The 16,261-nt window shown below is 38.4% G+C and overlaps 2 protein-coding genes across 3 annotated transcripts; one reads left to right on the forward strand and one right to left on the reverse strand.

Annotated features, from left to right (window-relative positions):
• Positions 1-3,027: 3,027 nt before the first annotated feature.
• Positions 3,028-6,574, reverse strand: LOC131676989 (neutral alpha-glucosidase AB). Of its 2 annotated transcripts, none has more exons than XM_058956472.1 (5): positions 6,301-6,574; positions 5,766-6,240; positions 4,582-5,707; positions 3,580-4,435; positions 3,028-3,517 (listed from the first exon to the last, which is right to left on the reverse strand). In XM_058956472.1, the coding sequence occupies exons 1-5, from the start codon at positions 6,414-6,416 to the stop codon at positions 3,307-3,309; spliced, it is 2,784 nt and encodes a 927-aa protein (XP_058812455.1). In that variant the 5' UTR covers positions 6,417-6,574; the 3' UTR covers positions 3,028-3,306. The 2 variants fall into 2 exon arrangements, with proteins under 2 accessions (XP_058812455.1, XP_058812447.1); XM_058956464.1 differs by having other exon boundaries at positions 5,763-6,240.
• Positions 6,575-11,937: 5,363 nt separating this feature from the next.
• LOC131677004 (regulator of nonsense transcripts 2) lies at positions 11,938-15,701 on the forward strand. Its single transcript, XM_058956484.1, has 4 exons — positions 11,938-13,820; positions 13,880-14,669; positions 14,729-15,232; positions 15,291-15,701. Exons 1-4 carry the CDS (start codon positions 12,028-12,030, stop codon positions 15,612-15,614), a joined length of 3,411 nt encoding a protein of 1,136 aa, XP_058812467.1. The 5' UTR covers positions 11,938-12,027; the 3' UTR covers positions 15,615-15,701.
• Positions 15,702-16,261: the final 560 nt, after the last annotated feature.

Raw genomic sequence — 16,261 nt, forward strand, 5'->3', positions numbered from 1 at the left:
GATTCGGATGTTGAAAAATTCTGTAAAGCGTGTTTGGAATGTCAAGCTGTGGGTCAGGGTCCTACTCCAGAACCCCTTAGAGTACGAGAGCTTCCAACCTCCCCCCTCATTACGCCCTGTTTCTCAACTATCTACGCCCATGAAGTTGAGCTAAGGTTTTTGAATAATTCATCCAAAAGTACCAATGTGGTAAATCTAAAAGAAATGATATTATATTGGTATACCATATATACATATATGTTATATGAAATATCATTGGTACATCCGCAGTGTTGGCAAAAAAATGATTTTTGGCATTAAATTCGATCTATCGAACTTTGAACAGTTATAACTTATTTTAGAGACATTCTAACATCATACATCCTTCGGCAAAGTTGTTCAGCATATCATGGACTACACTTCTATATTATTGTTGGCATACTGCAGGAAGAATTGTAGTCTGTAGAATTGAAAATGCAAAAAACTAGGATTCCCCATGCTAATTTCCATACAAATTTCAAACGCAATGCGCTACGCCGGGTCAAAACCAATCGACCATAAATTTTGCTCAGTTATTTGGAACCCCAAAAGAAACCAAAAAAAGTGATGTGCTGAAAAAAACTATCATTTTGCCCCACCCTAATGATTACGGCTTAAATGCTAACTGTCAAAATTCTCTTCGAAAGGAAATTCCGGACAAACTGTTACTGGCCAAACGCAGTTTACAGCAGTGAAAGAGAAAACTTTTCTCTTTTGTTTACTACCAACATCTGTGATTGGTGAGTAACGGTTTTTCCGGAATTTCATTTCAAAGAGAATTTTGACAGTTGGCTTTTAATAGGGTTACCAAATGGACTAAGAGCAAATTAAGGACATCCCTACCAAATCTATTCGGAATTTGAGCCTGAATCATTTGTCACTTGAGCCAAAATTCTGAAAAAAATTTCTGGCTTATTTTCCAGCAGTTGTTCTGGGACAAATTTAAATGGTGTACTGCCAATATTGAACGAAGATAATCACTTTGGCCAAACCTCATATCGAGCTATCCAACAAATTTTGGTTACTTAGTAAAAGAACTTTTGGTTGGAATGAGTCGCAGAGAGTATTCATTAACAAAAACAATCGCTGGAAGTATTTGAAATTGACAATCGAAATTGATTCTCTTGGAATAAAGTTGATCTGAATAATTTAATACAGGGTGATTCATCATGACGTTTTTTTGATCTCGCAAAAAATTGAAAAATTGAGTAAATCGCGAAATATTTATTTGTCCATCGAAAGACAATTTTTTGCCATTTATTGTTTGAAAACAATTTATTTTAAATATTGACCATGTTGGCGCTTGACGTAGTCCATTCGACTGGTCTAATTTTTGATGACGGATTTCAAGTGGTATCTGGCTAATTAGGCGAGTAATGCTGGTTTCTGATGCTTGGAAATGTTATCGCCGCTATGTTTTCTTCAATGTGTGCTGGATGTGGTCGATTTGTTAGCTAATCATCCAATAACGAGAATTGCAACTTTTACTCTTTCATTGTATAGCGAATAGTGGAGTCAGTTGGCCGATTATGTCGACCATATTATTGTCGGAGTGCACGAAACACATTTCTCACAGATCGCTGATTTTCGAAATATTGTTGAATAATTTGAAAACGGTGAGCACACTGTGGTGGCTGGTGGCAAACAATACTAAACTACAATAATATGACATGCCCTGTTAAAAAACATCATGTTGAACCACCCTGTATATGCCAAGGTTTGAGACTAAAAATAAGGACATTTGAATTAAAATAAGAACGCTTTCCAAAAACCTAGAAAATAAGGACATGTCCTTTAAAATAAGGACGGTTGGTAACCCTACTTTTAAGCCGTAATCATATGTTTGTCGAGAACTGTACTGTTTCACCTTCATCTTAAAACAAAATTCGATTATCCCTGTTCTAGTCAATATTGGTGATTATTAGGGCATGGATCAGGCAAATCATTTTTTTACTACTATCATTAATCTGACTAACTGGATGGATGAGGGCATTTCAAAGTTTCACAAAAAGAATCTATGCCCATAAAGAATTTGGGAAACCGCGATTCCCCATAAAGTTTTCTCGAACCGAATGTTCATCTGGTGCGACTCGAACAGATCACACCGACCAAAAAAGGTTACTGAGCATTTCTAGGAGCTGGCGTGCTTTATCGAATTAACTGATCAAAAAACTAGTCCTGAGTATTGATCTACCTTTTAGGTGCCAGTCCAGCACTCCTTTCCTAAACTAGCCTCCTACCCAATGGCAATAAAGTCGACAACTAGCAGGATCCAAATGTCCCCCACCCAAGCAAATTGATCTATCCACTTGCAAATAGGAGCACACATCTACCAACCAGCCAAGAAAACTTTCGAACCAATGAGAATGGACCATGCCAGTAGAAGGCCACAGTCCCAGCGCCATCCCGTACAGTTCCTGAAATTAGATATGTGTCAGTAAGTGTTTCATTGATATTGCGAATCTTTTCTAAAATCCACATCGTGACATTTCAAGCCGTGCGCAGAATTATGCGCATGTTCACTTTTCATTAGTGCAAGTGAAAAAACGGTTTGACGTTTATTTTTGTTTCGTTCGCACTCATTTGTGTCACATATAGCTAAAAATCGACGAAACGCTAGTTTATCTCGGGATAGGCAATATCTTTCGTCGAATCCTCAATTTCCTTCGGAAATCATATGTGAAACGCTCAAGGAGCTCTACTAGCGCGAATACCAACTATCTCAAGCGAAAAAGACATTTTATATCTTTTTATACATATCCCCTAATCTTATAATCAACAAAGGCCCGGTAATCTTATTTGTGCAGTGTGATTAAGTGGTGATACGGAATACAATCCAACGGATAACTCATTTTCGACAAAAATCCACATGGGACTCTTATGCGTTTATGGGCAGTATAATCGTAATAAAAAATCCACAAAATAGCTTTTCGTGACTTCAATTACATTCAAAACCTCGTGCATGTAGTTTCTTTCGGAGGAAAATGTTTTCTGTGTTACCTACAATTTTTATTTTCTATTACTTTAATTTGTATTCAGCGATAACATGATCGTTTTCAGATTTTTTTTAAATCTAATTTGTCTAAATTTATGAAGAGTTGAAGTCATTTTCTATCGTACTAAATCACTTTGAATTTTAAGATTATGTTAAACGACCACATTTGAAAAGAACAGAAAAAGTGCATTCTACCGTAATGTTGCTTGAAATGTGATCAGTCAGTAGAATGGAATAGATGCGCATCGTCTTTATGATAAAAACAATTGAGTAGAGAAACGTCTTCAACCCATTCAGTAGTTTAGCTTAATCGACCAGCTGTCGAGCATTGAAACACCTGGTTTGCGCACAACAACAGCCCCTTCTTCTACGTAGACATCCAACGCCAAAGATTCACCATTAGACAGATGTAAAGTAGCCGATTTGGGCACCTTTGCCAAACCTACCAAAACTACACGTTCTAGCCAGCTCTTTGTGACGTATGTGGCAGTGGTATCAATTTTCCTAGATCAAATAAAAATAGATTATTGTTATATCGGCATCAAAAGTGAGATCAAATCATTTACTTGCTACTAAGGACGCCATCTTTGAGTTCGAATTCAAGGTAAAGGTATTTTCCAGACCGATATTCGAAGCTTGTTTCGTCATCGATATACAATGTTCCTTTGGAAATGCCATTTTTATCTAGAGCTACCACCAATGTGTAGGGATCATCCTTCATAAGAGTAGCCGCTCGTCGTATTCTTTCTTTTCGAGGTACAATTGTTCCACCTCGCTGGAACACAGGTACCTTATAGGAATCCACCGCCATTGATTCATATCCAGCACCGGAATACTTGCGATTATTATCCAGGTCATACCACAGATCAGGTTCTCCATTCTCTTTGATTGGGAAATACACATCAACTTTAGATTGACCGGCCTTCAATGCTGGAGCAACTAATAATTTGTCCGAAAGCATAAACTGACTATCGATAGCATACGACTTAATGTCCGACGGATATTCGGCTAGCATTGGGCGCATTATTGGTAAGCCAGAACGCTCATGCTCGTAGAACATCGTGTACCAAAGGGGCAGCAAGCGGTAGCGTTTACGAATAGCGTCACGAATTATTAGCTTTGTCTCTTCCGGATATAGCCACGGTTCGCGGCGTTTTGTATCTATGTGGGCATGGGAACGGAAGAATGGCTGGAATGCTCCCACCTGATACCATCGGTAGAACAGTTCACTGTCGGGATTTCCGAAGAATCCACCAACATCCGCACCACAGAAACTGATACCTGCAACCGCCAACGAGAGGCACATCTTGATCGATGCCTGCATATGTCCCCATTCGGCCATATTGTCACCAGTCCACACCGCAGCGTATCGCTGACTACCGGCAAAATGCGAACGAGTAAGAATGAACGGGCGAAGTGTTGCTGAGAAAAACAAAAACATTATTAGATCGGCAATCAAAGATAATAACGCGTCCAGCAGTTTCCATTTCAATTGTTTTGTTAGAGTGGTTTGAGGGAGTGCTCCTACATACTAAGCATTTTATATCTAATGATTAGGGAGAACTTACCGTCGCTTCGTCGGATCAACCCATCGTAAGTTGCCATGATGTGCATGTGACCGTACAAGTTATGCAAATCACGATGTTCCCAACCGCCATAGTGAAGATTATCCTTCAGCATGGTGATTTCCGGACCATTAAAAACCGACGGTTCGTTCATATCGTTCCATATTCCTACCTCGGCAGTAGATTCTTTGAAGTTCTCTAGAAGATACTGATCAGCGTAGTATTTGCGTATTTCAGGATTAAAGAAGTCCGGATAACTGGCAGAACCTGGCCAACACCAGCCCTCATAAGCATTACCATCCTTGTTCTTTACGTAATAACCCCGATCTGTGCAGTCATTGTGAAAGAAATAGCTACCATCTCGTTTGATATGGGGATCAATAATAATTGTGAGATGACGACCACGTTCCGTCAGATTACGAATCATTTCCAGTGGGTGTGGAAATTTATGATGATCCCAGGTGAAGTATTTTTTACCTTCCGTGTACTCAATATCCAACCACATTGTATCCATTGGGATGTCGTGTTCATCGAATTTAGCCGAAACAGAGGTGACATCTTGTTCGTCATTATAATTCCACCGACACTGATGATAGGCAATTGCGTACATTTGAGGAAGTGGTGCTTTTCCAGTGAGATCAGTGTACTGACGAAACGCGTCCAAGGGCGAGGGCCCTGTGAGAACAAAAACATCAATGATTCCACTTTCCGAAATGAAGTTAACAGCCGGTGGATCGTCCTGATTCGAACCCGAAACGAAATTTACAATAGAGGACATGACGTTTTTTTCTTGGTCCGGTGCAAAAATGTCAACCCATGTTTCCGCTGCGTTTTGCCAAAAAATACCAGCAGTGGATCCAGGACCTGTTCCATAAATAACCGGTACCGCTCCATATAGAGCCATTCCATTGTCTAGCTCGTACTCGAAAACATCAAGATTATACAAGCGGTATGGATCGCTCTTCCCTCCAGCTGTGTGTTTCAGAGCAAATGAATCGGCATGCTCCGGAATGCCGTATAGAACTTTGCCTTGCGGAAAACTGAAATCCATCGAAATAGCTTCTGGTCCTTTAGGTTTTGAGTCATGGTGATTTTTGAAATTCTCTTCCCAAGCTCCGGGATCTTCTTTCTGAAATGGAAAAAATGAATTATGCAATTGTAAATATACAAAAACTTGCACCAACCACTTCTTTGATTTCATTTTCCTGAACGTCTTGTCCATTATCTTCTACCGTCTCTACTTGTTTCGATTCCTTTCTCCGCAATTGTTCAAATTTCATAAGACCTTTGGAGTTTGCCGAAACTATCAACTTGTCGCCATGATAGAAATCAATCTTAAACGGCGAAACCGCTACAACTGCTCTGTTCAAAGCGCCTTCAATCGAAACAGTGATGGATGTCGCGGTACTAGTTTCCACCTTTAACCCGACATATTCTATCTCTTTGGCCAGTGCGTCTTCCACCCGATACCGTTGACTTAGCGGACTCTTCTCATCGATTTGAAAATGAAACAATCCACCCTTGACAGCTGCTAGCTTCAGCACATACAGATGCTTCGTTTCTGTGTGTTGCAAGTCCAACAAGATATACTGCTTGTAGGTTTGAAGCGTTTCTGGAAGCACTATAAATTTGCTTATATCCGATTCCGATTGTCGTAATCGACTGAAATCAAAAATAAACTATTGTATTGTGTTTTTTTACCCATTTGTTTTGTGAACCTACCGACAAAAACTACTTTGTTCACAAGATTTGAAATTATTCCGATCGACACTCGCTGTACGGTGGAAGCCGCAGAATGCCAACGCTACGAGCGTCAGCCAAACTTTACTACTTACCATAATCGGTGTACAATATCCTGTGCAATGGTGGCACCAAACGTTGCTTACCGTAAAATCGATTGATCAATTCCAACGATTCCCTGGAAGAAAACACCGGTTCTCACAATCTGTTCCGATCGGCATTACATATAGCAATGGCCGAGAAATGAAAAAGTGTAACTAGGGATGTCCGATTAGTTCTCGATTAATCGAACTAATCGATTATTATGGAAACTAATCGATTAATTTTTAATCGATTAACGAATTTAACGATTATCGGATAATCGATTAGATAGCGTCGATTATTGGTCGATTAATTTTTTTAATGCGCGTAAAATTTTAATTTTAATTTATTTATTCCATTTTGGCGACAAGCGGCTTCAAACTACAACTTAACCAAAAATACTAATTAGCATTGAAATTCATGGGTCAAAGAGCAACAATATATTGTGCTGCCAATTGTAACTTTGAAATTCACTTCTAGGGGGTGTTGAAACACCATTAACTTACGTTTTTGGAAGTCTTACATTCACGATCATATCTTTGAATAATTTGAACAGATCAGTTGGAAAGATTAGATCAACCGCGGGATTACGAATTGAACGTTGTCATTCGTGCCGGATTCGCTCTATAAATACTTTTAGATTGTCTTGAGTTCAAGCAAGAAAAGGCTTAAAACAGTACAGGCCACAAACTGCCTGAAGAGAAGGAGAGGTTTAGGTACACTATATGCGTCTCTCCAACAGATACTAGATCCATGAGAAGTTCTATGAATTCTGATAAAGGATCCTTTAAATTAAACTTGGTAGAAGCAATTCCGTCTTTATGCATGGGAAGACTGGGCCAAGGCCAGGGGCCCCGAGATTTTGGGGGCCCACATTTAGCATGAATATAAAATAATTCTAAAGACTATATTTTAAAAAATTGCTTCACTCAGATCAGTAGCAGCTCGAAATCACGCATTGCACCGTATCCCGTGTGATCAAAATTTTTAAAAAGCATCAGAGCGGCAGGAAACGAAGCATTTCATCACTATTGAACCAATTCAAACGTCAATCCAACATTTCCATTCAAGTTTTAATTTATTTTTAATAACAGTGCAACGTTTGGTACACCACGTATATAAAGATCGTGTTATGGCTGTCTTCGACACAACAGTTTGTTCAATAGGGATTCTGTTATTATTATATTAAATTCGGCCATCTGTAAGCAAAGTGGAATACTGGTTGGGTGGTCAGATTACACCATCTGGGAAGACTATAGCGTAGTTGGTAGGTCAGCTACACTGTACGCAGCTCACCTGAGTTCGAACTCCCACCGCCGCAAATAGTGTGTTAGGCCGTTTGCTACTACAGATCGGTCAGGAAAACAAATAACTTTTTAAGATGCACTCAGATTATCTTTCTTTTTCGACAATATTTGGACATCAGGTTGTGAAGATCTGGAATAGTCTTTGTTCTCCATAAACTTTGAATCCCACTTTATATTTTGTTGAATATGTTCGACACGGTTGACTGATTTGGCTCAAATATGAAAGAGTGTCTCAGCATGGCACGAGGTAGAAGTGATTCTTTGATGCTGGGAATCAGTTTTGGATCATGCTCATTCTCGACAGCTGTTTATACCAATTCAATTAAAGAGGCCCTTAGCTCAATAGTGCCAAGGTGCCCCGAGTAGTCTAAAGACGGCCCTGTGTAGAAGATTGTGAAGCCAGTATTAGCCATTCGCCGAAATTCTACTGTATACCGAAGTGAACGATCATCATAATCAGATTGAGATGGACGTTTTGTATTTTCTGTTACTGCTCTCAGAAAAACTTTTAAACTAATCGATTACTTCGATTAATCGATTATTTCTTGGTTTTAATCGATTACGATTAATAGAAATGTAAAAAATAATCGATTAGCTACTAATCGATTAATTGGAAAAATCGGACATCCCTAAGTGTAACGAAAAGATGACACTTTTCAAGACACGTTAACTTTGCTGACCTTACCCTACACTGACAGTTAATATGACAACAACAGTGTTGTCAGACTCGCTGTTTAATGACAATACGACAGACAGACGGCGCTGTAGTCAAAATTATAACACTAACCGAAATAACCCAACAAAATCAGAACACCGAGAATTGTTAAACATTCATTATGAGTTCATTCGTGTCGTCATCTTGTAGAACTCAATAGAATGTTAGCGATCTAAAGCTGGATGTAGATCACAAAGCACGAAAGTGCAATGATGATGTTTATATTTTCATCTGTCAAAACGTATCTAAAAGTAAATTTTGAATTTTATAAATTCAATCAATATTATAATTAAATGTTATTTCTTCTAATGAACAGTAATTTTGAAGAAGAAAATATATTATTTACTTCTGAAATATATATATATATATATATATATATATATATATATATATATATATATATATATATATATATATATATATATATATATATATATATATATATATATATATATATATATATATATATATATATATATATATATATATATATATATATATATATATATATATATATATATATATATATATATATATATATATATATATATATATATATATATATATATATATATATATATATATATATATATATATATATATATATATATATATATATATATAAGGTAAATTTATTGTTACATCACTAAGAATTCATTCTTCGGTTTCAGTTTCTACTAAAGTGAAATTCGGAGATTCAAATCAGGATAAAAAACACAATCGTGGGCGACCTGCATGCCACTGAAAAACTACCCAAAATTAAGTACTTTTGACTCAATCTCGTGGTATCGTGCAGGAAGGTAAAATTAGGTAAACCTAGAAAGACTCTAGAAAGAGAACTGCGGAGACTCCATTTTGAATCGTTTGGATTCGCGTTTAGCTATCAAAAAAGGAATCCAATCGAACATTGCCTATCCTTATAACATTGTACGTGTTGCCATACAATGCCGGGACATACGTTGCCAAAAATGCTGTTTTTCTCTCCGCAGTTCTCTTACTAGAGTTTTTCTAGGTAAACCGTGTTGAAGGTCTACCATGGAATAAAGTACTTTTGAGTTGTTTGAAGTATATTCAAAATTAGGTAGATTCAAATTAAATTTAAGTATATTTAACTCAAGGTTGAGTATAAAAAACCTCTCAATGAGTTGTGATTTTTGCCGTGGTTAAAGGGAAACTACCTTCTACACGGTTTACCTAATTTTACCTTATTCCACGATACCCCGAGATTGGTAGTTTTTCGTATCCATGTGTACTTAAAACTATCAAAATAACCTCAAAAATACAAAAATAATTCCGAGTTCGATTTCGACTGAATGTTTTGATGTCAAATGAAAAAAATAAGTGTCTTCCTTTCACCTGTAATTCAACTTTTTGTAAAAGTATGTAATATTTCTCCTAAAATAATCAAAATAGAACAATCATCCTATGTCATCAACGCAAGAACATACTTTCATCATTGGACTGGTACCAATAATGAAATCTAGTTGGCGCTTCGAGCGGATAAGCTTCACCACAGATAACAGACGTTTAGGCTCGATTCGAAACATGTGTAAATCCGCTACTGAAATTCCGAATAACTTAAACGTCTGAAACACGTTTGGCAAACGTTTGTAGGTGGCACATGGGTCGATGCAATGCAGTTGTAGTGCGGCTGTCAAACGGGTGATAGCAATAGCGAAGCACTATTTTGCAGCGTATTGATATATGAAGGGTTTACACAGATTTTTAAGAAAAAAATTGTTCTAGCCCATTAGTCTATTATCTGTGGTTTCACGTTTGAGAGCCAATTGTCCGTGCTTTTTCAAAGGAGATACAAGATGATAGACTCAACCAATCAGCAGCTGGAAGATTCTGACGTAAAATTGGAACAAATCGACAACCTCCCTACTGTCGTGTCTGTATCAGGTTAGAAGAAGTAACATTTAATTAGAATATTGATTGATTTTATAAAATTAAAAAATTACCTTACGATGAGTTTTGACAAATGAAAATAAAAACACAATGCACTATCGTGCCATCTGACGGTTGACATCCAGCGTTTGATCGCAAATAGAGTTTTACAAGATGACGACACGAATGAACTCATGATGAATGAAGTTCATGTTTGACAATTCTCGGAGGATTGTTTACTTCGTCAGCTGCGTGAGTACGAGTGCAACGGTTGCTCATCTGTTACATTCAAACTCACATAATTCCCTGTTTACAACCACCGAGAATTGTCAAACGAAGTTCATCCGGCTCGTTTTGCGGGGTTATGTTCGTTGGTGTAAAACCTAATAGCAAAGCATCGACCTAGCAGGGTTGCCAACCTATAGATTCGTGCAAGTCGCATGGGTTTAGATGTGTTATTGTCCTAAAAGAAAACAAACTAAAAAATGTTTTTTTTTTCAATAGTTTCGGACCTAAAATTGAAAAAGAACTGAGATATTAACTCACGATACTAATCTGCACCAGAAAATGCCTTAACCCGCACCCCTAAGATCCCAATTTATTGTGTAACTCGGTTGAAATCACTCAAACACAGAGAACAGACGTTTTAAAAAACGTGTGTAAACATTTGAATTAATATACGATAAACACTAGCGCCGCCGTCCCAACTATTCGTCAATTTCATTCCGGAACCGGTTCAAAATAGAGGTAGAGGAATAACTGCTGTCAATTCTGTCGAACTCAGCCACAAAAAACATGACGAAAGTAGTGCACCTGGTTTGGATACCCAAACTACCTTCGAAACCGTTAGAGATTTTACACAAGTTGAATGCTGAAGATGGACGTCTGTTCTCTGTGACTCAAATGTTACAGCAAAAACTGTGGGTGTAAGGAACAAAGAAGAGGGCACCATTTTAGGCAGTGTTGCGCATTCCTCCTGTACGGGACTTTACAATACACTCTACACAGAGAAACAAAAATATGTATAGTTTGCATAATTTCTATCCTCGTCTCCTTCATTCTGCGTGTATTAGGGCATGTTCAGGAGTGTTTCAGTTCTAGATTCATAATTTTGACTGTTCTATAATATAAAACTGAAAACTAGAACTTGCCGTCCCCAGCAGCAGTTTTAACGGGGGTTCTATTAGTTTAAAATTCATGTCTTGCCATGCTTTCAGCGTTAATGCATTCAAATTTACTGTTCCCCTGTTTATCAGGTCCAGTTGTATCTGTGCTGAAAGCTTTGCATGTATTTAAAACACAGTTCTAAACGTGTTTTAAAATCAGCAACAAATAGAACGGCGTCGTAAAACAGTTTTAAATTTTCAAACAAAACTGTTTGAAATTATAAAATGAAACGCTCTGCTGGGGATGTGAATGTTTCAGTTCCAGTTCTACTTTGAAACTCCTATACAAAATAAAACGCCCCTGAACATGCCCTTAAGATTGTATTTATGTACACCCTCTACGCGTCAGATTTGGAGGTAATAAAACGGTGTAATTTCAATGGTGCAGAAAAAAATCGGTGTAAATAAACAATGCCTCTGAAAGTTTTGAAACTGAATTTGACATTTTTACCAAAATAAAAGCATTCGCGAAGTGGTGCATAGATCAGCAGTGTTTCAGATATTGTTTTATAGTCTTTTCCGACAATTTTAAATCAAATAAGGTTTAAAAATGGACATTTCATCAATTTCGGAAGGTTTGCAAGAAAATATTAAAGATTTCACTTCCGAACAATCGCCTGATGGTCCAGACGATGAATCCGATCGTAAGGAAATACTAGAATATATTGCTGAACTTGATGCGAAGTATGCACAAAAAGCATCCCTTCGTTCTCAAAACAATGCACCGGAACGTCCTCCGGAGTCCTATTTTACAAAATGCGACTCCAGTTTAAAGAAAAATACGGCGTTTGTGAAAAAATTGAAACAATTCACCGCTTCTCAACTGGATGGTTTATTGAAGGACATGTCCGGGTTGAACCTGACCAAGTACATTTCCGAGGTCAGTGCAGCAATTGTAGAGGCGAAACTTAAGATGAGCGATGTGGCTCCTGCTTTGACGCTGTGCAGCAAACTCCACCAGACGTATGCAGATTTTAGTGCAAGCTTCCATGACAGCTGGCAGAAGATTTTACACGTAAAAGCCGGGGAGAAGATTAGTAATCCAAGCAAAATGCGCGTGGATTTAAGGTTTTATGGTGAACTTATAAGCATCGGAATCTTCACCAACAAACTAGGTTTGCCACTGTTGGGAGCTTGTCTTACGGGGCTCATTTCACAGGATAAGGAAGAGCACAGTAATTTGTCTATTATACTTTCATTCTGTCGACACCTTGGTGATGAATATGCGGGGCTCATACCTAAACGAATGCAAGAATTAGCTAAGAAGTTTTCAATTTCTGTTCCCAGTTCCACTTTACTACCGCCGGACAAACAAAACAATTTGAGAAACCTTTTAAAGGATTATTATCAAACGCTTAGCGAGCATCTTAAAAATGAACACAAACAGTTGCAGTATGCTGAAAAGTCCAGACGGAGAATGCTGGAATCAAAAGGAGAGGTTTCCAATGATAAAAAGGAACAAATTGAAATGCTTCAAAATAACTACGAGAAACTTTTTTCTTCTACACAAACTATGGCGGATTTACTGAACGAGAGTTTGCCGGAGCTTGCTGTTGAAATTGAAATTTGTTCCACAGAAGGAAACGTAATTGATAATGCTGTAGACGAGCAGTTTGCTAATCTGGATCCCTGGGGCGATGAAGACACGCGGAACTTTTATGTTAACCTTCCGGATCTGCGTCAGTTTTTGCCAAACTATTGCGGTAAAAAGGAGGAAGTAATTCCCGATGAACCCGCGATCACCGAAGATGTTCTTGATATGGATGTGGAACCGGAAGCGGACACAGAAGATCTTCAGGATCTTCCTTCCGAACTGTCGGAAGCTGCCGATGTTGAGGATGAGCCGGTAACAGCACCAAGCACTCCCCACCATCACGCCAACCGCGAGTACTTTGAGGCGTTTATTGCAAATCTACAAAACTGTGTCAATATGGAACTGATTGATTCGGCTTCCATCGACTTTTTGCTGAATTTGAATACGAAAAACAATCGGAAACGAGTCGTTAAGGTCTTGTTCGGTGTTCAGAGAACAAGGCTAGATTTGCTGCCGATGTACGGACGCTTTGTCGCGATTCTAAATCTCGTTTCGCCTGACGTGGCCATAGATTTGTGCCAGATGCTGAAGGTGGATTTCAAATACCAGATTAAGAAGAAGGACCAAATCAATATTGAAACAAAAATCAAAGTGGTGCGATACATCGGTGAGCTAGTCAAGTTTGGAATTTACAACAAAATCGAAGCCCTGTTCTGTTTAAAGTGTTTGCTGCACAATTTTCAACACCATCACATAGAGATGACCTGCTCGTTTCTGGAGGTTTGTGGAGTTTATCTGTACAATAGTAGGTAAGCGTTTTAGTGGGATTGTTGAAAATGAAATTGCTTGATGTTGCTTTGTATTTCAGGGAGAGTCGCTTACGAACCAATGTTTATCTGGAGCAGATGATGCGCTTGAAAACAAACACCACAATGGACAGCAGGCATGCGCAACAGGTAGAAACGGCTTACTATTTAGTCAAACAACCGGAAGGTATGCGAATTCAGCGGAAAATACGTCCGTTGATTCATACTTACCTCCGACATCTGATTTTTGAGGAACTGAACAAGTCAAATGTAGATAAAATGATTAAGCTGCTGAGGCGTTTGAATTGGGAAGATCGGGATACACAGGATTATGCAGTGAAATGTCTTTCGAAGGCCTATTGTATCCGATATCACCTTATTCGTAGCTTGGCTGATCTAGTGTCCGGGTTGAGCTCGTATCAGGAGAAAGCAGTCATAAAGGTGATTGATGCCGTTTTTGAGGATATTCGAGCAGGACTGGAAATTCACGATACCAAGCTTGCCCAACGAAGAATAGCGATGGCCAAATATCTTGGAGAATTGTACAATTATCGACTGGTTGAGTCGGGAAATGTTTTGAATACGCTTTACTCTATTATATCCTTGGGAGTCAGTTTCAGTCACGAAATTCCATCGGAAGTAGATCCACCGGGTAGCTTGTTTCGGCTTAAGTTAGTATGTGTACTGATGGATACTTGCGGGCAGTATTTTACCAGCGCTTCCAGTCGTAAGAGAATGGATTATTTCCTAATATTCTTCCAGCATTACTACTGGTTTAAAAAGTCGGACCCCGTTTTCACAAGCGATACCAATAACGAATTGTTCCCCATATTGATTGATCATATGTACAAGGTATCATTCTAGCCGAAAATGTAAAAGACAATAATAATACCAACTTTTTCTATAACTAGGAATGTTTCAAAAATCTTCGTCCCAAACTAAAGCTATTTACCACTTATGATGCAGCCAAGGATGCAGTGGAAACTTTGCGAAAGAAGTTATATCCAAATCTATTCAACATGAAAGACGACGACGACCGTAGTCTCAAACCAATACAAGAAAATGAATCCGACAAGGATGATACAGTGACTGAAGATTGCACATCTGAAGCCTTTGGTGATTCGGAGGATGATGATGACAATCCGCGCATTCAGCGGGATGAAGACGAGGAGGCAATGGATGACGATCTAGAGGAAGATTATGATGGAACTAATGAAGAGCTGGATGCTTTGGAAAAACCTTCCCCGCCGGAAAAGACAATCGAAGACTTGGAGTTTGAGAAAGAGTTCGAACGTATGGCAACAGAAAGTTTCCTCGAACGTCTGAAAGAACCTGTAAAAGTTAACACCAAGGACATTCCTGTACCAATGACTACAAGAAGTAGTGGAGCGAAGAAAACATACGAACAGTTGCATGTGAGTTTGAACAGATACCACTTATCAATGAAAAGATTGATGTATGTTTATTTTGCAGGAAACGAAAGAAAAACTAGACACCGTTCCGTTCGTACTAATGGTGAGAGGAAAAGGAAAACAACAACAATATAAATCATTTGAAGCACCTTCCGACAGTCAGTTGGCCATCTACCTGAAGGATCAGGAGCAAAAAATTAAAGAGGAAAACGACAGCGTCAAAAGGTTAACACTAAACATAACCGAGCGGCTGGAGGAAGAAGATTATCAGGAATCGTTGCTGCAAAGCCAACGCTCGCCGGCGAGCAATAAAATTAGGATACAGAAAGCACCCAAATTTAAACATCCCAAAGGTGCCCCCGATGTAGATGCAATTTTTCATTGAGCGTACCTTTTCTGAGCGTTATTGTGTGATAAACAAGGCCGAGTACTCCAATAAAATCAACTATTAGAATCATGTATCTGGTCCGAATAGGATGCCTCATGGAAGTATTCTGGGTGAACCACTTTTTTACACAATGCTACCGATTCGGCTGCATTACATACATTACATCGAGCTAAATGCGGGTATTTTGTCTAGACTTTGTTTGTCATCCCTGGTTGTAACTACGTTATTGATCAAGAATAGCAGAAATGTCGCACTAAATCATATTAAAAATGTATTGCGATTCGTTTCATTCGTGATTTCGCGAATCCTGAAGATTCAGGCTGCAAATCCGGCCATTGTCAGAGACGGTACAAGTTTGACTTCAAGAGTCGAAACCAACGCTGTCGTTAGAATCCAGACAGAAATCCGCTTTATTAATAGCATTTTGACACTGTCCTCTTTTACTATCTAATAATCTGAAAAGAGTCAATTATGCCCTTTTTCATTACACAATTTTACTGATAACTGAAAAATGTAATGTATAGGCTTTAGTCGCCACTGTTTTGTGCCAGATTGTCGGTTTACTTAAGTTTAGGATTTTGTTAACCGTTTGACTACACAAAATATCCAAAGACACTCCGCTCTTGCTGTGCAGCATACGCCAA

The sequence above is a fragment of the Topomyia yanbarensis genome, chromosome 1, assembly GCF_030247195.1.
Source record: "Topomyia yanbarensis strain Yona2022 chromosome 1, ASM3024719v1, whole genome shotgun sequence".
NCBI classification, from domain to species: Eukaryota; Metazoa; Arthropoda; class Insecta; order Diptera; family Culicidae; genus Topomyia; species Topomyia yanbarensis.